The following is a 23,539-nucleotide window of genomic DNA, read 5'->3' as shown; positions in this document are numbered from 1 at the left end:
GAGGAAGAGGGAAGACGAAGCAGCCAGCGCCGAAGGGGCCTGGGGGAGGCTGGGGAATCGTTAGTGCGCCAGGAGCGGCCTCGCCTCCTAATTGGAAGCATTGGGCATTATCAACGGAGGATTTGCCTCGGCTCCCTGACAGCTCTCTAGGCCTGGAATGATAGCCCACTTGTCAGTGTAAAAGACCATTAAAAACAAACCATTTTGATTTAATTGGAGGCGGTGTGCTGGGGGCCCAGGTGAGGCGCTTCATCAGCCGATGTTGGCTGCTGATGCCTTTTTCCCCCTGTATTGATGGCTTTTTTTTTTTTTCCCTTCCCCTCCCTTTCAAAAACTGTCTAGGAAAGAGAAAGAGGTGCTGAAAGATCCTTCACAGCCGCACCGAGAGCGGCTTTCAATAGGGTTGTCAACAAATGCCATGACAAGTTGGAGGGAGGCAGGTACTTTTAAAACAGACGTTACCCTGGCCAGGATGAGCTGCGCTCCGAGGTGTGCGTTGGATGATTAGGGTTACAAATACTGTGGCTTTTCCTGGCAGTTGTGCACTTAACTGGTTTAATGAAGGGCGTTGATTTTTCTCTCCTCCCTGTTTCTAAGAACACAGGGAAATGCAGGACAGGGGGATCTGGGCTAAATGTTCTTTATTTGCTTCAAACCCAGGAAGGTTTCAAGAAGCGCTCAGCAATTTTTGGCTGCTGTATTTAATGCCTCATGGAGGTGTTTTGTTTTTCCTTCCTGAAAATAATGGCCGAAGATATTTGCTGGAGTTCACTGGTCACTTGGTCTGGGTAGTAGTGTGAGTAAAGGAGAATTAATGCACTGGAGCTGTGACCTGTGTAAGCTGTGTCCCCCTTAGCAGATGTCCTGGAGTCAGACCAGAGCTGGCAGCTTTCATATTGACTTCAAGTGTTTCTGAGATTTGAATCCTGACTTTTTCCATGTCAGGCAAGAATTTTATTTCAAGTTGTCTGCTAGTAAACAACATCTCTGCAGAAGGCAGAATAAGTCCATGAATGAAACTGCAAGTCCATTTAAAAAATAACTTCTGTGAGTTTGTGTATGAAATAGTAGGTAGTGCTGAAAGCAATGGTAGATGTTCATCTGTAACCCAACACAGCATGCATTGTTTGACTCTGCTGCAAGCTGTGAGGCTGCAGGCACCCCAGATCTGTCCTTCATGGGTGAATATCTTCATAACAGCAATGGACATTTGTTGCCAACAGTTGCTTGTGCTGCCTTTGAACACTGGGGCTTGGATGTAGGTGGAGCCAGCTCTGGAGACAGTCCAGGCTGTAAGGCTGCACAGGGAGGGGTGGTGTTTTCTTGTCCAACATCAGATGTTGGAGAGTAATGAAAATTGCAGAGGAATAATGGGTTAATGTGTCTGAGAGAGACACGAGGAAGGACTGAGCATGGCAAAGGAAAGCATTAGGATATGGTGGGGAAGTTGAATGTCCAGGGCACATGCAAAGGGATAATGGAAAAGGCTAGACCCTGGAAATGCTTTGTTGTGATTTGAACAATTGCAATACTGGAAGCTTTAGCTGTCAGGCAAAACAAGAAAACCTGCAGAATCTGCACAGAAATGTGATGATGGTGACTGGGGCCTACAGCCTGTGTTGAATCACATGATGGTCGCACTGTGGGAGGCAACATCTCTGCCGTGGTCCCACTGGAGACGTGCAGGGATCATGCTTGGGGTAGCTGGGTCTCTACTGCCCATCCTGAACCCTGTAGGAGGGTGTTGCATTGTCTGTTGTAGGCAGGTCATCAATGAAGGCCAGTGATGCTGTTTTGGATTGTCACTGCTAGGCTGGGACCCACCAAGTCATGCTACTTGAGCCATCAAACAGTCCAAATCAGGTGATGCTTTTTTTTTTTTGGTTAGGCAAAATCTTAGCTGAAGGGAGGTTTGATCTGGTACCATGGTGACAGAAAGCTGTTGCACTCATTGCTTTATTCTTTAAGCACTATGTAGGCCCCAGGAGACAAGTTTTATAACACTCCAACTCCATGAAATTTTGCTGCCCTCAAACTGGGGAGGATAAACAGCATATCTGAAAAGCCAGCCCACCATGTGCTGTGTGTATCAAGCCCGGGTTACTTAAGCAGAGTCTGTGGCTTTTCTGAGGAAACAAGTTGCAAGATTACATGAGCTGTGTTTGTCAGTTCAGCTCTTTAGACAGAAACAGGTAAGACATTAAAAAAAGTGGAATGTTTTTGTGTGTATGTGCTAAACCTCAACTGTTAATTCTGACGAAGGATCAGGCTGCGAGCAGATATCGGGTCCCTGGTGAGAATCAAATTCTGGAGCCCAGAATTTTGCAGCAAAAGTTTATACAGTGGGGATTCCTCTAATTACTTTCAGTGGAAATTTACCTGACAGAGCTTTCCCAGGTAACGGAAGGCGGATGCGGGAGAGCCGCTCAGGCGATGACAGAGCCTTTGATTTTGTGCCAGGTTGCAAATTAAGTCTTTTGCCAAGGTACCCGAGCACTTGCTCGTCAATTGCTTATCGCTTATTCATATCTCACATCGAGTGCAGCTCGTTTCATCTGCTCGGGAAGGCAGAGCATGTTGACAAAAGTCTTGGCCAAACTTCCTGCGTTTTCTTTCCTTCCCCTGTTTGGTCAAGTAAACAAGACTATTCTCCCTGGAAAGCCACCTCAAGAGTGTGAGAAACGCTGGAATTCTCTAATGAGGAAAGGAAAAAGCCTTGGTGGTGTCAGTGCCACACGGGTGGGGTCTGTCCACATCACTGCTGCACAAGGTGTCACTGCCTGAATCTTTTGGGGTTGACAGGAAATCTATTGCGGAGTGGCCAGCGCTGATTTCCTGGTTTGGATTGTGACTGTCAGATATCCAGGTGGAGCCTCACGCTGGCTGGCACAGGAAGGCTGTGGGGATGCTGTGTTTTGGCAGCACCATCCTTTCCAGAATTTGGTTGGTGCTGTTCTGCCTGGGCCAGCATGATGCTAGCGATGGGTGACACAGGGACAGGAGACATCCCATGAACATGGAGGACAGGAATATTTATGTCCATGCTGGGTGCCTGAAGTACAGTCTCAGAGAATGTAGTCCTACATCTACAAAGAAACAATCTTGGTGCATGGTATTATCTGAGTTGGTAAAACCTGAGCCCAGGAATTGTCACTGCAGGCAGAGCAAGACAGAGGCTGTTTGCCTTGGGGGGTGGCTGAGGAAGAGGAGGGCAGTAGAAGCACCTTGCTGAGGCAAGCAAGGGGCTAATTTCTGTTTGCTCTTGTCAAAAAAATAAGGAAAAACACTCCAATTCAGCAACTTTCCCTAATGAACTGCCCATCAGGACATGACTGGCTTCCTGTGACCTGTTTGGTGGAGCTGGAGGGCCCAGGAGACCACACGCCAGGTTGGTCTTCCAGAGTGATGTGGAACAGGAGCTACCACCCAGGGTGGGAGAGCCTGGAAATCACCCGCTTAGCTTAACAGCCTGGGCCATTATTCTAAAGCAGTGGGGCTGAAACCTAAATCCGAATGAAAATATAGTCAATTTGTCCATACTTTGCTGACTGAATGACTATGTAATGTCACGCAGCCCTGGCGATGCAGGGAGCAAGCAGAGGCAATTAGTGTGGAGGGCAAAGCTCCTTTGTTTTCTTCTCTTCCACTTTCTTCTCAAGTTCCAGCATGGTGTCAGGAGCTAGTATTGAATCTGACTGAATGTAGAGTCCTGTTTAAGAGTCAGTCCTGACATCCACCCTCAGTATCTGCAGCTCTCTGTGGAGGGTCAGGATTGGAATAGAGAAATTTTTCATTTCTATGGGTCTAAAGGAAAAAAAGCATCTTCTTGCTGCCCCCTGCTTTGGGTTACAACCATCTCAGTAGCTGGTGCCCTGCATTGCTCTCCCCAGGCCCAGACTGAAAGGCATCATGCCAGATGTTGGGGTGACTGAGGGACAAGAAGTGAGTGGCTTGAGGACATGACACACCCCTGCACCTTGCACCAGCCTCAGGTCACAGGGAAAATCAGTCCAAAGTGGGGCTGTGGTCAAGGCAATGGAGTCTCTGAGTATCTTTACCCAGAGTTTGAAGTTTTTCCCAGGTTATGAGCATCTCCTGTAATGGCCAGAGCAGGACAAGGTCACTGAAGGCTGGTAGGGAACTATATGCAGATGGGAGTCTGCTAATAAGCTTTCTGTCAAGTGATACTGTTGTGGTTGCTTTTCATGCTGTTTTTTGAGCAGCAGGACAAGGGCCTTACAGGTTGAATGGTGTTTTGATAAACTGCCTACAGTGGTCAGTGCTAACAGCTGTCCTCCTCAGACCACTGAACCTTAAAAAAGCCATAAAGTAGTTATCCAGCACCATGGAAGAACCTGAGAAAAGGTTTCATGAGCACTGAAACAGTTGAAGCTCCCTCACCTCCTTGGAGCACTGCTCTGTTGTCACCCTGGCAAATGAGGGACTGACACAGTGACTCCTGGAGTCCCTGGGTTTGGTTGAAAGGTTTGGACAGTTTTTCAAGACCATTCCACCACCACCTATGTAGAACCCAACTTCACAGTGATGGTTAAAGCACAGTTTGGAGGCTACCAAGTGTCTTTGGGAACCATCTGTTTTCTCTGGGTTGTTACTGCTTTTCTCTGGGTAAACATTTCTGTCTGTTCCAGAGGACTTAATTTTCCATGGAGGAAGCAATGCACTGAAACTCAGCTGAGCAACAAATTTCCTGATTCAAGTTTTAACACGGGCTCTGCATGTTAGATCTACAGCTGGGGGAAGGCAAATCTTACAGGTTAATGTCATGAGAAAGGAGGAGTAGAGAATCTGCAGAGGCTGTGAAAAATGAGCTGTCCCTCCTCCCTTGGATGCAGCTCCTGGGGAGGGAAGGAATGGAAGAGGAGAGGAAGGAGAAAGGCAGAGAGAGGAAGAAAAGCCTCAGAGGTTTGAGAGCTGTGGCTGGGAGAGGAACCCGACCACGCTCGTGGATGAAACAAAAGGAAGAAAAACTCGGGCTGAAAAATGACTAGTGATGGAAAGGTCTGGGGTGAGAGGAGCTCTAAAGAGGAGGCTTGCCCCAGTACCTCGTGTGACTTACACAATCTGTTTAACAGCGATCGGTCATGTTCTCTCCCTGCCACTACCCGCAGCAGCAGCTCTGTGCTGACAGGCAGCCCGGGTAAATGATTACTGACATATGCTAATCGCACAGGCTCAGACAGGACGTCAGAGGAATACATCAAGGTGGTGCAAAACAAGGTTCTTGGTCAAAACTCTGCAACTTGTACAAGTAAATGAGCTTCAGGAAGGCACGAGGCTTCTTCGTTGGTTTAAACTGTGGTTACAAATCAACAGCGTGGCAAAACCCATAATAATCCCTTCAGAACAAGGGCTGGGGTGGGGGATGAAAGGCTCTTTGCAGTGGTATCTATCAATGCCAGGAAAAAATCATAGGATTTTGGCCATGTAAACTCCCTGCAGGGTTTCAGTGCTTTCAGGTTTTCTGGTGTCTCCTTCCCATTCTGCTTGCCCAGCTCTTTTCCCTTCCTTCCTAAAATGCCTCCTAGCTCTTCACTTGAAGTTTCCCTGTAATTTACACCACAAACAAAGCTAACAGAATTCAAACAAGTACCCCAGAGCACAGCAGGAGGCACAGATGAATTCAGGGAGATATTGAGATCCCATTGCTAGAACCTGGAATCTTCACCTCGGCTCTTATTTGGATCAATTAAAGGAGGTGTCACACACATCTGTAACCTGGCTAGAACCTTTGCTCAGTCTCAGGGTGAATATTGTCAATCACGTAGTTTAGAGAGGTATCAAGCGTGTGCACTTGCTGGAGAGCTCTAATTCTTGGGGTGAAAATGCTTCTTGAAACATCTGGTGTGGTTTGAATTAGTTATGGTGGGAGCTGATAAAATGCAGGCTACCAGAATGTGGGGATCCCAGCAGAGGACAAAGGCCACCCCAGCACTAACAGGGAGATGTGAAAAGATGCTTCTCATCTGGTGAAGTTCATGAAAGTGTACACAGGTTAGAAAATAAGTCATTAAGCTCTTATTTGGGCAACTGCTGCCTTTCGGGGCTTATGGCTGCAAAAAATATCCCACCCTGAAGCCCAAAAGGGGCTGAGGTTTGAGTGTATCCAGTGTGGGACCACTTTAGGGTCAGGATGTGGGTCTAGGGGAGCTTTGAGGTAAGAGCCTTATGTCTACCATCATTGTGTGCTAGGGGTGTTATCAGGGCATGTGGGCAAGGTGCCCCTGGGCTCAGTCAAGTGCTCCATACCTTCTCCAGGTGGGGCAGGTGCCAGAAGGACTCCACCTCTGCAGGCTGTGGGTTTTTCCGAAGAAGTGTGGTGCGAGTGTCACGCGGTTTGAGCTTCTGTAGCTGAAGGTAAAGAAGAAGAGGCTGAGAAGGCTGCACAGCTATAGATCTCAGGCTGGTGTCATGCCATGTAATGACTCTGGGAGGAACAACACTCAAAGTCACTTTGGAGTGATGGTCACAAGTACCTGGTCTGGGTAGTTTTTCATGTCCGTGTGGCTGATACTGAGACCTGAAACACTGATGAAAACACGAGCAGCTGCCAGCTCTGTGTCTGCTTTACCAGCATCCCAGGGAGATGATGCTGTCTGCAGCATCCCTGTGCTCTGAGCTGGAGCAAGGGCTGGTCACTGGCTGGGAAAGTCACTTCCACCACCCCCACCGTGGGGGGGTTTTCCTGGCTGTCCTCTGTGTGTGTTTCTGTCCTGATTAATTGCAGCTTGCAGTGCTTGATAGTCCCAGCACAAGCCAGTGCAGGTACCTCGTGAATGTTTTGGCCACTGCATGGAACCTGGGAAATCTGTCTGCTCCGTGGTCTAGGATGTAGGTTTGTGTTGCTTAACTCAGTAATTGGTGGCTGCAGGCTTTGGGAACTCGATGGAGGGAACTTAGTGATTAAAAACATCAGTCATTAATAGATAAGGTAGGGATGCACTTTCCAGCATCCCAGGCTGTGTATTCATAAAGTAGCTGCTAATTAAGAACACTGTATTCTTGCACTTCAGCTATAAAGCATAGTTTGTGATGGCAGTAAGCCCATTGAAATTGGTCATTACCATATTAACTCGACTCTTCTTTGAGCCATTAACTAATAAAACAGTCATTGGCTGCTTTTAAATGTTATTACAATATTGGTGTGTTTAGCAGCACAGCGTGGCACTCTAACAACTGCTGTGGGTGCTGGAATCCACCCTGCCATGCCAGGATCAGGGCAGGGGCTGGTCCTTTAACATTTCTTGGCTGTTCCATTGCTTTTGTCCACTTTCACAGGTAACCTCAGTAACCTTGATGCTGTCCAAAGGACAGTGTGCAGGGCTCCTGGCATGAGGATGATATAAATACCAAAGATAATTTGAAACTTAGTTCTTTGTTACAGTAGGGTGTTTGACTATTGTGGTGGTGTAAAAGGAACCAGAGCCCCCATTTTAATTGATACTAGGAGTTCAGATGGGCAACCTGCAGCTAGTGGGATGCTGATGCAGACAGATGCTTGATGATTGCTAGAAATGTGTCTCTGTGGGACAGGTTTCTAAGCCCTTGAAAGGTCTTGGCCAAAGCACCACTACCCTGGAGAACTTGCTCAGCTCCTGTGTGTATCTTCAGATACAAAAATGCTGAAACCCCCACCTTCTCCCTTGCTTCTAGAGCACTTTCACAGATACATGTTGGGTTTTGCATATCTGGTGTTCACTCCTACAGCACCACCCCACAGCAGCTCATCTTTGTTAGGCTTCACCAGCCTTCTAGTAGACAGTGAGGGTGTTTTCCCAGCTAAGAATCCTCCCCATGGCTGGGAGAATTCCAGCCCTTGTGGGATGGGACAGTGGTTGGTTATGTCTGCTGGAGTATTGTCACCTTTTTCTGTTCCTTTTGCAGAGCTATTGTCAGGGCTCTCTGCTCCTCCATCCACAGCTCCTTGTATTTGTGTTGGAGGAGATCAAAGAAGGGAGTGGAAGGCCTGGAAAATATTGAAAAGACAATATAATTTCCAAGGTTAATACCTCTCTCTACCTCCCCATAGGTGATTAATATCTTTGCTCCTGGATGGTGTGACTGGTGAGAACATGGATAAACAGTCACACTGGGGAAAGCTTTCTCTTCCTCAAGAAAGACTCAGACCCACATTCATTTGCAGTTGCTACACCACAGCCTGCACACACTTGTGATAACCTGTAGCAGGACTGTGCTAGGACATTCCCCAGAATGAGCACAACTTGTCTTTGCACAACCTTTTATAAGGCCCATATCACCAGCTCTGTTCCAGCCCTGGTGTGTTGGGAGGACCACAGACTGCAGCTTGCTCCTGGGCCCTGCTGTGGCTCCAGGAGTGTTTCCCACTTGATACCTGATAGTGGGTAATGAAAGCACTGGATGGGGCAGTGCCCAGGTTGGGTGAGAGGAGTGAGTGCTGTCCTGAGCTACCTGACTAGGGATGAAAATGGACTCAATGGTCACATGTCTGGAGCTGAAATGCTGAGCCCTGGTCTAGTGCCTCAGCTGCACAGGCCAGATGTGTTTGTCTCTCAGAACAGGGTACCAGGGAGTACCCTGGCCAAGAGGAGACCAGATGATTATGTTTCTAGAAAAATAATAAAAATAAGCCAGTTTCTTGTTGGCTGGTGTCCCATTCAGTTGCTCTGAGCTGGCATTAACTAAACCAGCTTGTGGCAGAGCTGCAGCCTGCAACTGTTGAGCCTCATTCCTTGCAAGTGAGGATACTTTAACTTCATCAGGCACTGTGGGAGGCAGACCTGGCAGTGGCAGCCACGGGGTTCTTGCCTTGAGGTCTGGCTATCACTCATTGCTGAGGTCCTGCTGTTTCTCTTCCTCCTGAAGCAAAGACTTGAAGGGGATGGAGGACCTCCATCTCAGGTTTTATTGGTCCTTGTCACCACACCTTGCTGGGGAGGGACTTTTCCCATCTCAGCAGCAACCAATGACTGTGGAGCCATCACTCCCAGCTCTCCTCCCACCTGTAGCCTGCAGTGCCTTCAGCTACAGCTCCCACAAAAGACAAGGGATGCTTTCCCTGCCTGTCTGGACCAGCTGCATGATACTGGGGACTTGGGATAAGTGCTGGGCTGCTTCTGGGCCACCAGCTCCACCAGAAGGTGGTTTTCTGCAGAAAGTGCCTGTGTACCACAGAGTGAGCTGGTGCTTCACAGCTTGGCAGGAGTGGGTCCAAAATCAGTAGCAGTGAGCATTTAGCAGTCTAGAGAATCTTTGATGATCGTGAGGGCACTGGCAGCGTGTATGCAAATAGTAATTCTTCTGTTTCTTGTTCCTTCACCCCTGTGGTGACTTTTATTACTTAATTATGGCACACCACATGCTTCAAAACAGCCTAATCTATGGTCGTGTTTTCTAATGATACTAGATGTGCAATCCAGCAGTATACATCCCGAGGGGGCATTCATATCAGAGGAGACATCCTTCTGCAGACCTCCTCTTTCATAGATCACATGCTGCAGGGCTTTTCAAGGCTTTGCTTACAAATCAGCTGTGCTGCTCCAGACTATCTGGAGACACCGGGTGCCAAAGGCAAGACCAACGTTTACCCTTTGTCCCCTCTCCTCTCCCCTCCTTCCCTTCTGTTTTGGCATTTGGTACAGATCAGAGCTGGGCAAAATATTTACAAGAGATAGATGATGTGGCAAACCTGGGATCAAGAGTCTTATTGTCTGGGTGGGTCTCCAGTCTCATTGCTTGGTGTAGGTTTTGGTGGCTCAAGCAGACAGTGAGCCTCACACATAGGCTCATTTCCCTGGCCTGTCCCTTTGCTCTCTGAGGCAGGAGCTTTGCTGCTTGTGCAGGAGTAGCAGGAAGGGATGCAGGAATACACTGAGCCTTTGTGTGTACTGTTTGATTATTGATTTTTGTGGTAGCTGAATGTGTTTTCCCATCTCTGTGGAGGTGACTTTTACCATCTCCAGTGGACCAGCCAGTTGGTGACTGATTAGTCCACAGCTGGCTTGTAAGTAAATGCTTGAAAGGACACATTTGGGCTGATGCTCTTCAGAGATCCTTCCCTGCCGTGTGATTAATCGCATTTAAGTCCTGATCCAGCAAAGTATAGAATCATGCCTGGAATAACACACGCATGAACTGCCTCTGAAATGGGTGGGAATGACTTAGTTACACACGTAAGCTCTGGTGGGGCTGTAGGACGTGAGGCTTCATGTGCCTTTTCCTGCCTCCTTTGAGAGAAATACTGAGAAACTGGGGAAGAGCAGGGGATGGCAGGTAACGCTTCTTTGACTGAGGTTACTGCAGAAATTTCAGCAAGGTGGCTTTTTCTTTGTAGGTCAAACACTGATCTCATCCGAGTGGATGGGGAATTTTGGCCCTGATATCAGCTCTGCTTGGCAGTGGGATGGTATTTCTCATTTGCAGCTGGCCTTTGGGAAAACGTCCCCTTGCCTTAGTGTTACTTAAGGACAGGAATGAACGGCTTGTATTTCCTGTTTGGTTTTGTCAGCCTGCCCAGATGTCACTCCTCTGAATTGGGAGGATTTTGCTGTGGTCTTTGGATGCTGTGGGGAGAGCAGGGGAAGCCTCTGCTGGAAACGCTTATTGCAGATTAAAATCCACCTCGTTCAGAGTGACTCAGATCTTGTTTTGGCACAAGCACCCTGCCACAGAAAGGAAAGGGAAAGAAGTTCTGATAGGATGTAACAAATTATTTATAATTGTGAAAAGAAAAAAATAATCAGCTGCTTCCTTTTATAGTCAAATAGTTGGAGCGACTTCTAATGCTGACACTTCCTAAATATTTTAAAATTTATCTGTGCACACTTTCAAAACTATTATTCCTGAAACGGTTCCTGTCTCTTTAATAGGCTCTCTCTCTAATTTACTTTCAGGAGTCAGGGTACAGACCTATTTTCAACTGAAATGACAAGCTCCTGCTAACTTGGTTATACAATGTGGTATGCTAGTCTGCCAGAATTCTCCTGGAGAAGAAGCTGCAGCCTCCTAATGGGCTATTTTACTGTGAAAACAATGTTTAAAAGTATAATAAAGTATTAACAATATTAAAATAAAACAGTGTAGGCCCTAAATGAGCTACAAACTAGCTAAATCTATTCTATTCAATATGAACCTTCAGTGCTTTGCAGCTGATACCTCAGAGCTGGGATTTATCTAAAATGAAGGCACCAGGGACATGCAAGAGAAATGGTAATTATAATTTGCAAACATTAGGCTGACACTTTTTTGTGTATGTGTGTATAAATTCTGACAGCTGTGATTTGTGCCATGCCAAATAGTGCTCCACCGAGGTGGGAAGGGCTCCCTATCTGGCCGGCCCTCCTCGGAGCAGCAGCTCATTAAAACTTTGGAGAAGGAGAAGTTGCCGAAAACAGGAAGGCGTCAGATCCATCTGAGGGACTTTTGGTACACGCTTGTTGAAAGGTGTTTGAGAAGGGAGCCTTGGGTCTGACAAACTGGAATTTTAGTACGCCTCTCCGTTCACAGTGGGGCAAAATAATTGGTCATCAGTGACTACTAATTTGGTTTAGTAGCCAGAGGCGTTTTTTTTTCTTCCCAGAAAATCAATGACAGTGCCGAGGTCTGTTCGACGTGATTCAGCTCAAGACGGGTCCTCATTTAGCTCTTGATGCTTCTTCCACTGGAGACAGCTATTTTGTTAAAATGAAATTAAAATCTATCTATAATCCCTGGCTCGGGGAGCGGTACCCGTCAATGCCATGCTGCTCGTGAGGTTTCAGGGTTGTCAGTCTCCCATCAAACTTATTTTCAAAGGTTTATATATTAGCTGGAAAAAAAAAAAGGTACTTGGCAAAAGTGGATACAAAGCACTTTGCTCAGGAAGGGGGTTTGTACCAGCTTAAAAGTTGCAATCAATTTGATTGCTAAGTTGTGCAGTAAAAGAGTAAAAGCTTGCCTTGTGATTGCCTCTTTCTTGTATAATTCAAAAGCACAGGGGCTTGTAAATATTTTAGTACAAACTTCAGCCCTTGGATTTCCCGGGTAGCTCTCCAGCCTGTGCAGACAGCTCCTGCAGCTGGTCAGGATGGCTCGGGAGGGGAGGGAGCTGGGGAGCAGAGGACACTTGCACGGGCATCGCCTCCCCCATGGCTGCCCAGCTGTCTGGGCTGGGCTGCAAACTCTGCTCTGGCTTCAATGGCACCTTAGTGGCAGATCTGGCCCTACACGGGGGCTTATGCAACAGAGAAATCATACAATTGGATTTTCTTTTTTAACAATTGTGATATTAACACTGTGTTGCCACATCGTTGCCTGTCCTGAAACTTTCATCCTTTCTTGAAACCTTTAATGAGGTTTCAGAGGGGTTTAGTCCTTGCTGCTGTCCTTCTGTCTAAGGTGATGTGGTCACAGTTGAGGTTTGTGTTTGGGGTCTTCAGTGCACAGGGAGACAGCCACAGAGGCCAGCACCTTTGTGTTGCTTTGTTGTGTATTTCATGACAGGAAGGATCCTGTAGCAGTAGTAGTGTCCATACTGAGATCTTTTGCTGGCTCATGGCCAGGTCAACTGAACCAGCTGCTACCAGCTCAGACTGGTTCCTTATTGGGAACCAGTTTGGTCTCCAGCATCTCTGGAGCACAGGGCTCCTCACTGCAGCTAGTGCAGTGTCTTCAGCAAATAAAGCACAATCTGGGCTCAGTGACTCTGCTCAGGGCCTTGGGGTACCACCAATGCAGGCAGCAGTAAGGCATTAACGCCCAGGTCCCTCTGCCCTGAAAGGGGGCTGATAGCACAGAAAAACTCTGATTACAGCTCCCTTGTACTGCTATATGGTCTCCCTTCCTCCCTCGTTACTGATGGGCTGGAGCTAGCAATCTATCTACCATTAATTTGTCTCTGTGTAGCCCAGCATGAATCTGGGGTATGATTACAGCTCTGGCCCTTGTGCGAGAGCCGGCACGGCCCCGGCATCCCCCTGCAAAGTGCCTGCCTCTGCCTCGCCTTAATTGTTCCCCTTTGGCCAGTGGACCTGTCTCTTCTAACAAGGGCAGCAAGGAGGGCCGGAGTAATTGAAGCACTTAGCCACACTCCCAAGCATTGCCTCCTGCAGCTAATTAGGAAAGAGGGCCGCTGGGCTCTTCGTTATTTCTTTTAATTGTTTGTTGGTTTTGCATAACAGTGAATGGCAGAGGAGGGACGTGGGGTTAGTGGTGAATTCTTGACTTTGAAATTCGTATAAAAGGTCACTTACAATTTGTTAATGCTTTCACAGGAGTGAATTCAATTAGCAGCTCTGGCAGTCCCTGCACACAGGGGTGTGGGTGTGTTTGGAAGGAGAGGGAGAGATGGCAAAACAAGCAGGGTGTGAATGCAAAGGCTCTTCATTTTCTTAAGAAACTTGTGAACTATACAGTGAAGCTACAGCTTTATGGTCCTCTAAATAGGTCCTGGCAATAAACCCATGGAGAGGCCTGAAAGATCATTTTTAAATGATCTCCACTTGTCCTCACTTTCCATTAACCACTGAAGAAAATAACAAGAGGAAAAATTGGTAGAAAACACTCGGGGACCAATTTTTTTTGCAGTCTTTGGGCTGGCAAATCTCTCAGTTGAAATAGTGGGTCTTCCACCCACGTGGCAGCGGCAGGATCTGTGCTATCAAAGCACTGACTGCTCTGAATTTCTGTACCTTCTTTACAATCCTTATAATTTGGATGAGGAAATAACAATATAAATTATTTCACTGTGGGCAGCCAATGAGGCAGTGGCTTCTTCTAAGTGTCAGAGGATCTGTTATTTTGCTCAGAGGGCTCATATGTGTAGAACAGTAAAAAGAATAAAAACCATTGTAAACATGCACTTTAAAAGATTTATCAGATGCTCATAGCTGTACTTAGGAGTACACATGGTTACAAGAGCACCAATTTGCTTTACTATTCCCTCCCAGGCCAAGAGTGAGACATATACTTGTAACAGTCCTGAATGCACACGTGGAACCACGTGCTGTGCAGTGAAGATGCCAAGCCAGGTATTACCTATTAAACAACTGGCTTCACAAGCTGGAATTTGCACACTAGTATTGGGTTTTGGGGTTGAGATACCTTTTGGCTGAGTTAATTGATGTTTATTTAAGTTTGTCTTCAACACCTTTGTCTGCTGACTGGAAATCTGCTGTTACCCTATGAGAAACTCAAGTGGGATGTGATTATGGGAAAACTATTCTGTCTGGAGGGCTCAATCCATGGCTGAGAGTGAACAGTGCCCAGTCTGCAGTCATCAGCAAATGCAAAACATCTTGAGTAAAAAAAATGAGGAAAAAAAAAAAACAAACCACCAAGCTGAGCAAAACCAGACCAAAGCACAAGGTCTTCCCCTTGACCCCCATCCCATGCTTGAAGCTCTTTGGCTGGGTGGGAACATGACTCTGTTTGAAAGGAAAATATGTCAATGAGGGCTGAAAAGCTTTGCTTTCACAGAAAGGATTCTGTGGCTGTTTCTCCTTGACCCAGGTTTTCATTGCACAGGCTGCAAAAGCAGAAGTTTGCAAGGGGAAAAGCCCACTTGTGGTGAGAAGTAGTTTTAGGTGGTAAAAGTTTTGGAAGATGTTTTTCAGCCAGCTGTAATCAGTGGAGATAAACCCCCAGACAACAGCCAGTCTGCATGAGAGAGTAAATTACTTTCCTATTCAGTGTAATGCAATTGGTAATAAGGGATCTAAATCTGTTCTTTAGATCTTTTTCTCCCAGCTTTGTGGCTGACGTGCGGGACCTGAACCTTATGCTGAACCATGACTTCACTGTTTATCTTCTCTTAAGCTGAGAGTCTGAAGTAGTCAGAAACTGTTAGGACTGCAGTAAATAACTACACTGAATGAGAACCAGTGTCTTCATGTCTTCCTGGGTTTTGAAGGGGGTAACAGGTCTCTGAGCCCAAGCAGCTGCTGCAGCCACCCGGGCACAAGGCAGCAGGATCTGGGCAGATGCAGCTGGGAGCTCTGCAGCAGCTGATGTACACGCAGCCACGTGAGCACATACCCAGCCTGGAACATCTCCAGTAGAAGGAAATTATTCTTGAAATAGAAATTCTTATCTTAGCAATGTGAGGAAGGTGGCAGAGGCACAAAGTGCCTTTCGCTGTGGAACCTGATAGTATATGCAATTATCTGGGCTGAGAACTGGTGGAGTCCTGTATTTTCTAGCTTGGTTGCATTTTCCTGGTGCTTTCAGTCTGACAATGATTTCAGTCACTGTGTTAGTTTTTACAATTTTTGTCAGTGCTCAGATATTTTGTTTTAAAACTTTTCTTTGCCCTAATCTTTTGGGCTCAAGTCTTTGGCTTCCAGTGATTGTGGATCAGATGTGAGCTTGCTGCAATAGTCATCTTTCTTGCCTGTCCAGCTTTTCCTGATGGGTTCTTTCCAGGAACACCCTCTGCTCTTCAGTATTGTTTCTTTGACTTATCTTTGCAGCTGGTCTATAGCTGGATTAGTGCTCTTTTATTTTTTTTTCTTTTTTCCCCAGGGCAATATATTAATGACCTGAAATGTTCTTCAATTCTCTCAAAAATAAACCTCCTGTTGCACTCTGTGTGCCAAAGAGACACTGGAAATATCTCAGCACCTTTTGGGCAGCTTTCTAAACTTTGTTCTGGCTGTGTGTAAACACCACAAACACTTTGGGTGGAAAGGCTGCTTGCAAACCACAAGCGTGAGCACTGAAACATCCCTTTTTTGGGAAGGTGAAAGATGAGGACAGAGCAGTCAGTTAAGCCAGGAAGCTGTAGGGATAGCCAAGGTAACAGCTGAGCTGCTAAAGGCCAGTGAGACAATTGTCAACAGAGCGTTAGGACAATTGCAAAAGAGGAGGGACTGGATAACTGATGCCCTTGGCCCATTGTGACAGTATGAAGGAGAGAGATTGCGGTGACCAAATGTTTTAGAGAGGTGAGGTGGCTGCAGGAACATGGTGAAAGCAGCTGCCAAAGGATTAAGACCAGTTTTAGAGAATGGGAGGAGGCCTGGTAGGAGGAGGTGAAGTTAGAAGGAAAATGGGATGTAAAATTCAGGAAAGGGATGGTTGAAGAGAAGGCAGACAGTAGGGGGGACCCGGCAGGAGACGTGGGGATGACAGAGTGCCAGGGAAATCCTGCCAGCACACCCAAGGTCAGCCCAACCTACAGGCCAACTGCCAAGTGGATGGCAGCATGTCGGAGGCAGGGTTATGGCCGTGCAGGGTTTGAAGGAGGTACAGGTGTAACATGGCACGTCTGTGCAGTCCTCCTGTCCAGGAATGTGTTCTGGGACACAATGGGCAGAATTAGGGAACTTGCACTACTAAGAGGCAAGAGAAAGCTTTGCTCTAAAAGCAGCCCTGGAAATGCTGGACAGTGTGCCCATGCTGAGGATGCACTCTGAACTCCTGGGGAGAAAACTTGTCCTTGGGGTACCAACTGTGTGCGGGTGTGTTTTGGCTTCAGTCTCTGTGTGACCTTGTGCAAATCGATATAATCTAAAATTTAGCTGTAGAAAGCATCCATATCATTGTGCTTCTAGTTCCAAAAATGACCATTTAATGTCTGCTAATTTCAGTGCATAGAGAAATTCAATCAGAAAAGGTGGTTAGGAGGATAAATGTGGGTGTGGGCATCTGCTGGGGTTTCCAAATGCACCTTGATATGACAAGCTTTACTGACACCAGTGAAAATCCTGGAGGTCTTCAGAGACCCTCTGTGTCTTTAGATCTCCAGTGTTATTAAAACCCAGCCCACTCAGTGTCCTGCATCCTCCCTCTTGTAAAACAAGGTTGTTAAACAAAGAGGTGGGGGTTGAATACACCTCCTAGAAGCACTGTTGTGGTGTTATTTTAAATGAATAGACTTAGAACTGGGGTCCAGGAGGACAACATCCCTACTCTGCACACATCCTACAGCTCTGTAATGTGTCAGGCACAAAGCACATGGATGGGGATAGTTTTAGGTCCTGGAGGGGGAGGTATTGCCAACAATGGGTATCTGCCTTGAAAGAAACGTGTGATGAGGGCAGGGGCAGGTGAAGCTGCCCGTGCATGTTGTTACCCCAGTGCCTGCACCCTGTGGACACGTGCTCTCTCCTGAGTTGTGGCTTGCATAAGGCAGCTCTTGTAGAGGCCAGCAGCCGGAGCACGAGCTGGGGAAGCCTGACTGGAGGATGTCCCATGGGGGAGGCTGGGACCCCACCACATCCTCGTTACCGCTGACCTTGGCACGAGCGCTGCCTGCTGATGGATCGGCTCCGGAGCTGGACAAGACCCTGGGGATCCACTGGATTATCTATTATCGTCCCATCAGTGCCTCCCCTGACCCCTCCCAGCTCCGAATGCCACAGGCATCGGGGAGGGAATAAATCTCTGTCTGAGACTGAGAGAGAGAAGGGAGCGAGAGCAGGAAAAAGGAGAAATGAAAAATGTCCTTTTTATGACTCTCACAACAAAGCTGGCCACATGATTCCTAGCAAACATTTCTCTGGGAAAAGGGAGGGAGAGAACGGGGGGGAATCAGCAAAAAAAGCAGAGCTGCTTCTCTCCCCTGGAAGATGCCCACAGGGAATTAATAGAGGGGTATGGGTGACCTTTGAAGGTAAATATCCCAGGAAAAGAAGGAGGCCTCAAAGCTTCAGAAAGCTCGTGCTGGTGTCTGAAGCTGCCTTGTGAAATGCTCCATGCAGCACACGTCCACCACGAATGGAGAGCAGAGGCACCACTGATCTGCTGTGCTAGAGGGAGCAGCGAGGCCAGGGTGTGATTAATAAGGCACTAATAGCAACCACAGCGTTTGTCTTCGTTTCTGTTTGGGATGATCCAGGAGAGCTTGTACACGTGAGCCTGGGGAGAGCTCCTGACCTTGGTATCTTTAGGAGACAGAAGGCTTTAGCAGCACAGTCCAGCGCCTGAGAAGGGGCTGGAGATATGTTGCCAGGGTTTGAGAAGTGCCCTGCACGTTACCTTCTGACAGCTGTAAGACCCCAAACGTGTTCCTGTGACACAACTGCTGAGTTGTTTGGGCCTTATAACCCCCTGTGCTGCTGCTCCCAGGGAGGCTGCCCAGCCCTGAGGCTGTGTGCTGGCACCAGCTGCAATTCCAGCTGTGCAGAAATGCTGCAACAGAGCTCTGGGTGCAGACTGGAAGAGTTTGCACTGGTGTCCTGGGGGTCATCCCAGAGCATCACTGTCATCAGGCAGGGTGGCTGCAGCCACTTCCAGTGTGATGAGAAGGCACCTTTGCTCTCTGGCCTTCTCAGCAGCACTGTCTGTGCTGTTTCTTGGGCTAGAGAATGATATGCAGGCTCTGGTCTTGTTGAAAAACTTCACTGCACCTGAGATGTTTATCCAAGTGGACATTTCTAATGGCAAGCAAGCACTTGGAGCCATGGAAAAAGAGTGTCTGCCACCCTTCCCTTCTTCTGTCCCCAGACAAGCATGTGTCTTAGTTGTGAGTGCTTTCACAGTTAGCAGCACTAAGAACACAGTTGTACAGGGCTTAGAGTCTGACAGAAAAAGCAACTTAAATCTGTTGACCACCAAGTAATTTTTAGCAGGACAGGTCTTGCTGAACCTGGCCAGTGGGAACAAGGGCCAGGCTTGGGCTGGGGAGTGCTCATCAGAACTGGGACCTTTAACTTGCCAGTCATGGAAAAGTGTGTTAAATTCCCACTTTTACTGGAATGGCTGTAAAAACTCTTTGGTAACCCAGTAATTTGATTTTGTCTATAACGTGCTTTTAAAGTAAAGGGATAAATACAATCAGTCTGCATAAAAGGTAGCTATTAAAGAGCAGGCAAGCTGTACAATAATAACTTTAAAAGCCCTTTCCCACTACTTCTGCTGTTGTGGGGTCTGCAGATTTTCCTTAAAACTTTTGAAACGTGCCTAGACTTCTTACAGGCAGCCATTTAACCTCCGTTTATGAAGAAATAAAGCAAAATTGATGTTGATTTTGGTCTACGTTGGGGGATACTTTTGCAACATAAAAGCCCTTTTGCCTGCAATTTGCAGAGCAGCCCTGTCACATCGCTGAGGGCTGATACTGATAAAGATAAAGCTTTATAGCTGGGGCATTTGCAGCTAACAGCAAGCTAATGCTACATTTTCATTTTGATGCAATTAATGTTAATGTCTGCAACGAAAATTGTCATTAAATACCATTTTAAAATCCATTCAATTTGCATATGCAAAGCCCATTTACTATCATGTAAAATACACGGTGCCGTTCATCACGTCTTTTGTGTAGAATTTGTAGCTGTTATTTTTCTGGTAGTGATTATTATCCAGCTCTTAAAATGAAGCCTAATGTCTGGTCCAGACTTGCACAGAGCAAGAAAACCCTCCGTGCTCCAGCAGCAGCAGCAGGGCTGCTTCAGAGCCCATTTCAGGGGCTTTGAGCACTTGTTTGTGCCAGACTCACACTGGCTTTTTGGGATCCCTGTGCTCTCCAGCCTCCCATGGAGAACAGGCAGTGCCAGGACCTGCACATCAGTCTAAGGGGCTCTCCTGGCTTTGGCTGCACGGTGCTTAGTTGTTGTTTGGGGTTCAACCCCAACAGGTGCCAATGTTCTCCACTGCAGACTCCCTGTAGCACAATCCCCCTGGAGAAAGCAGCACAGCATGTTCCTTTAAAGGTTTGGCACTGAACAAGTTTTTCAGGGGTTCCAAGCCCTGGTGCCACAGGTGGAATAGGGATATGTTGTGGCCTGCAGATTAGATTTAGGTGGTTGATTATCTGTGATTCAGTTGGAGCATGTCCAGGTTCAGGACATGTCTGTTTTGGGGACTCAGTTAGCTGGGAGGTGGGGGAGACCTGGAAGTGAAGGGTAGGAAGAGAGATTCTCAATCTGAGAAGGGCCCCAAGCGTTTCCCCTTACCGTGGTGGGATGCCATAAGTAATGTCTGCAGGTAGTTTAGGAGGACCTCTCTTGAGTTGACTGTATTCTTCAACCTTGCACCGAATGTCCTTGGCCTTGTAGTAGGAATTAAATTCACGGGCTGTGGTGTAACCAGCCTTCACAGCACCACGGTTCATGGCGATGAAGTCTCGGGGCATCTTCTCACCTAAAGCAGCCATGGGCTGTACGGTGTTCCAGTGGCCTATTGCTGGAGACAGAAGGAAACATGAGAGGTAAAGAGAAGAGGCTCAGGCACTTGGGGTAACTCCTATTTGGGAAGGCAGGCTGAGGTTTGTGCACCATGCTAAAGGGCTTTGCATGGCTTGCATGCATTTTGCCATAGCTTCACTGTAGATGTCTCCTCACCCTGAGCCCTGGCTTGCTCAGCAAGTCTGATTTCACAGGGGAACTGTCCCTGAGAGCAAGAAGTAGGAGCTCTGACAAGGTTATGAAAGTGGCCACATGCATCACCCTTTGCAGACACCATACCCCTCTCTGCCTGGGCTCTCTGTGATCCTAGGAAAGCTTCCAATTTGACAGGGGAACCTCACTAATCACCAAGCAATTTGGGTGATAGTCATGAAAGTGAGTGAATGTTGGAGTTCTTCACCTCCAGCTTGATGATAAATACTACAGAGCACTGGGAAGGAGAGGAGAGTCCCTGCTGGCGTTGGGACTTTGCTGCAGGTCTGTGTTTCAGCAGTGTTGTTGTACCTTCAGGGACTCCTCCATCTGTTCCGTGGATGTACAGCCCATATGAAAAATCAAAGCCTGGCAGGGTGTAGCAGCTTCTCCGGGGCTTCCCCAGTTCTGCCTGCAGAAGAGTGAAGTTAAAGGAGAAGCATCAAGACCTTTCCCCATAAGCTGAAACCCCTGAAAATAAAAATTTGTCACAGAACGTGACCACAAGTACCATGGGTTTGAATCCCACTGCACAAGCAAGTCCCACAGCATAAAAGAATTCCTCACAGACATGAGGCTTCATCAGAGCTCAAGCCTGAGGGATGTTGAATTTCAGACAAGCCTGTACCTGAGTTATAAAATGACCTAGACTTGCTGGAAATAGGGATCCTGACTCAATACATAGGGACTCAAAAGTCTCCTAGTTTGGTTAATCTCTCCTTTGGCTGGGATGCTGAGGTGTGGTGTCTGCTGAGGGCACTGCTGCCAGTCTTAACTCCCTTATCAGTTATTCCATTTCCAAGTTGCTCATCCTTCTAGAAAACTGGCATAAACTTCCCCAAGCATAATCACATTGCTGCTCCTGCCTGGGAGCATTCAAGATGTAAGACATGTTGCAGGGGGAGTGTAAGGAGGATGAAGAAGGAGGAGTAGAGCCTGGAGTTTATAGCACAGAAAAGAAGAGAACTCGAGCTCAATAACCTCATTTCTATTTAGTTTAAAAATGAACTCTTCCCCAGCCCATGTGTGTCCCAGCCTGGTGGTGTCTGTGGGATTAACTGACCTCCCCTCACCCCTTTGTCTCTACACTCCTATCTCCATGGTGAAGTCACTGTGAGATGTGTGTGTCTTGAAACCTTATTGCTACTTGAAAAAGAGGTGGTGGAGGAGGGAAGGGTGAGAGCCTGACAGCCTGGTTCTGTGTGTTCCTGCTAGGGAAAGCTGGAGCAGGGACAGGCACCAAGTCCCCTGGAGCCTTGAGGCATGGTGTGGGTGTTTTGGGACAGGTTATTTTCCATAGGAAGGGTGTTGGAGGAGCCAGGGAGTTGTAGGTGTTGGCAGGTCTTGTTGGGAGAATGAAAGTGCTGAAATCCTACTCTAGTGCTTCTCTCGGGGGAATCATTCACCATTAACATTGAAATGACCATTATTGCACTCCAGAGTGAATGTTCTCTGGATCAGGAGCTGCTGAATCAAATACAGCCCTTTCTGCATGGACTGAGTAAAAAGACTGAAAATGAACCACCTCCAACTTGCCACTATGCAGGCTGAGCCTGTACAGCAGTTGAGAAGGGACACAGCTTACCAGAGATGCTTTTTTAACAACACCATCCAACCCTGAATTTACTTTCTGCTCCCAGCTGGCACTGTGCAAATCCTAGCCAGGGCCATGGAGTAGCCACAGCTCTCATGTGTGCTGACAGCCTGGTGGCCCCTTTCCAATGTGCTGTTAAAGGGTCCCCACCAAGCGTGTTCTGCATCACCCTCAGTTGAGGCAAAGCTCTCACTGAACCAGTTTTGCCTGGAGAGCAAGGGTTAACTCCTGCCCAAAACAGGCAGCTTTCCAGAGGTCTCTGTGTTGAGGTCACTAAAATTTGCTCACAATTCCTCAAACTTCTTAGTTTGGAGCCTTTTTTTTTTCTTTTGGTGCGTTCAGTTTGGAGTTCCTCAGCTCCCATCTTGCTGTGCAGCTACACAAAAACATAGAAGCACACAGTGGCTGTGGCACTGGGCCCCTCACCAGCCTGTGCAGGGGTGAGACTGTGCCCACTTGCTTGGTGACTTGTCTGTGTTGTGACAACAGGGTCTGCTCCTTTGCAGATCCTGGCAAACCAGCCGTCAGCCTTGTCACTTTGTGATCACTGGCACTGCTGGACCCACAGCGATGCTCTCAGGTAAATCCAAGGTCTTGCTTCTCAGGTCTGGGATGGAGATGTTTCCTCTTGGTCCTGTTAAATCCAGGCACCTGTGGTGCTATAAAGCAGGTGTGGCATTCCTATGATTCTCAGCTGTACAAGTTCACCAGAAAATGGATTTTCTGGACTTGCTAAGATCCTTTGACAGACTCAAAAACCCCATCAGGCTCCTTACCCTGTGCAAACCTCCAGATCTTTTGTTGCAAATAGTTGGCTCAACTACCTGATAGAACCTGTGCATCATATAGCTGTGTTCCCTCAGCTGCTTCCTCTGAACCTCTGGCAGAGGAAGGGACTGTCCCTTGCAGATGTGTCCAGCACAGAGCATGTCTGGGAGAGGGTGGGCTTTCAGTGCTACCACATCTGAAGCATCCCATGGCAGTGCTGAACCACACTTGTGTGCTGTGTGAGAGTCGAGGAGCTTGTGCAAAGCCTATGAACCAGAGCCAGGGGTGATAAAGTGTCTTTCATTGCTGATCTGCTTCTCCTGTATTTACAGGTATTTGTAGCTAGCTATTTTTAGAGTAGTTGTCACTGATATACAAGAGGAGTGGTGTAACATTCCTCAGATTCATGAGAAAAGGCTTTTTCCAGAGATTGTATTCTGATGTTGGATCAGGCAAGTGAGGTCAGAAATCTGCCACAATGGTCAGGGTGTGGCTGATGGGAGGACATAGCTGAGAACTGCAGGAGAGGGGAGAGGTCTGTAACCTGTGGCAAAGCTGCTTCCAAACCTTTGAATGCAGAACTCTCTAGAACAGAAGAAATAATGAGACTTAAAGATTCCTTTTTGTAGAGCACCTGAAGTTAACCCAGTTGGGTGTTTACTCCATTGCAAAAGGAGTGCACGCTGTTTCCTTTTATAATCTGGTGGCATTTTACAGTCACTTTGCACTGAATAAATAAAGCTGAAGGTGCTGGATAATTAATTAGGAAAAAAAAAAAATCTGGTCCAATATGTTGAACAGAGAGAGGATCAGTGCCTGAAGAAAATCAATGGACTCTGAGGACCCTGGTTGCCTGACAACATCTTTTACCCACAAAAGCAAAGAA

The 23,539-nt window shown here is 47.3% G+C and overlaps 1 protein-coding gene across 1 annotated transcript in view; it reads right to left on the bottom strand.

Moving 5' to 3' along the window:
- Positions 1-20,703, bottom strand: part of LOC103778033 (chromosome unknown open reading frame, human C9orf171) — a gene marked incomplete at its 5' end in the record, with an annotated part of 23,887 nt that extends 3,184 nt beyond the window's left edge. Inside the window, 4 exons of the mRNA XM_008945602.1 lie at positions 6,268-6,369; positions 7,882-7,984; positions 19,869-20,097; positions 20,604-20,703. Coding sequence (XP_008943850.1) covers positions 6,268-6,369; positions 7,882-7,984; positions 19,869-20,097; positions 20,604-20,703 — 534 coding nt within the window. The remainder of the gene's footprint in view (positions 1-6,267; positions 6,370-7,881; positions 7,985-19,868; positions 20,098-20,603) is intronic.
- Positions 20,704-23,539: the final 2,836 nt, after the last annotated feature.

This window comes from Merops nubicus, unplaced genomic scaffold (assembly GCF_000691845.1).
Source record: "Merops nubicus isolate BGI_N331 unplaced genomic scaffold, ASM69184v1 scaffold13628, whole genome shotgun sequence".
NCBI lineage: Eukaryota > Metazoa > Chordata > Aves > Coraciiformes > Meropidae > Merops > Merops nubicus.
This window is presented reverse-complemented; position numbering and strand designations above follow the sequence as displayed.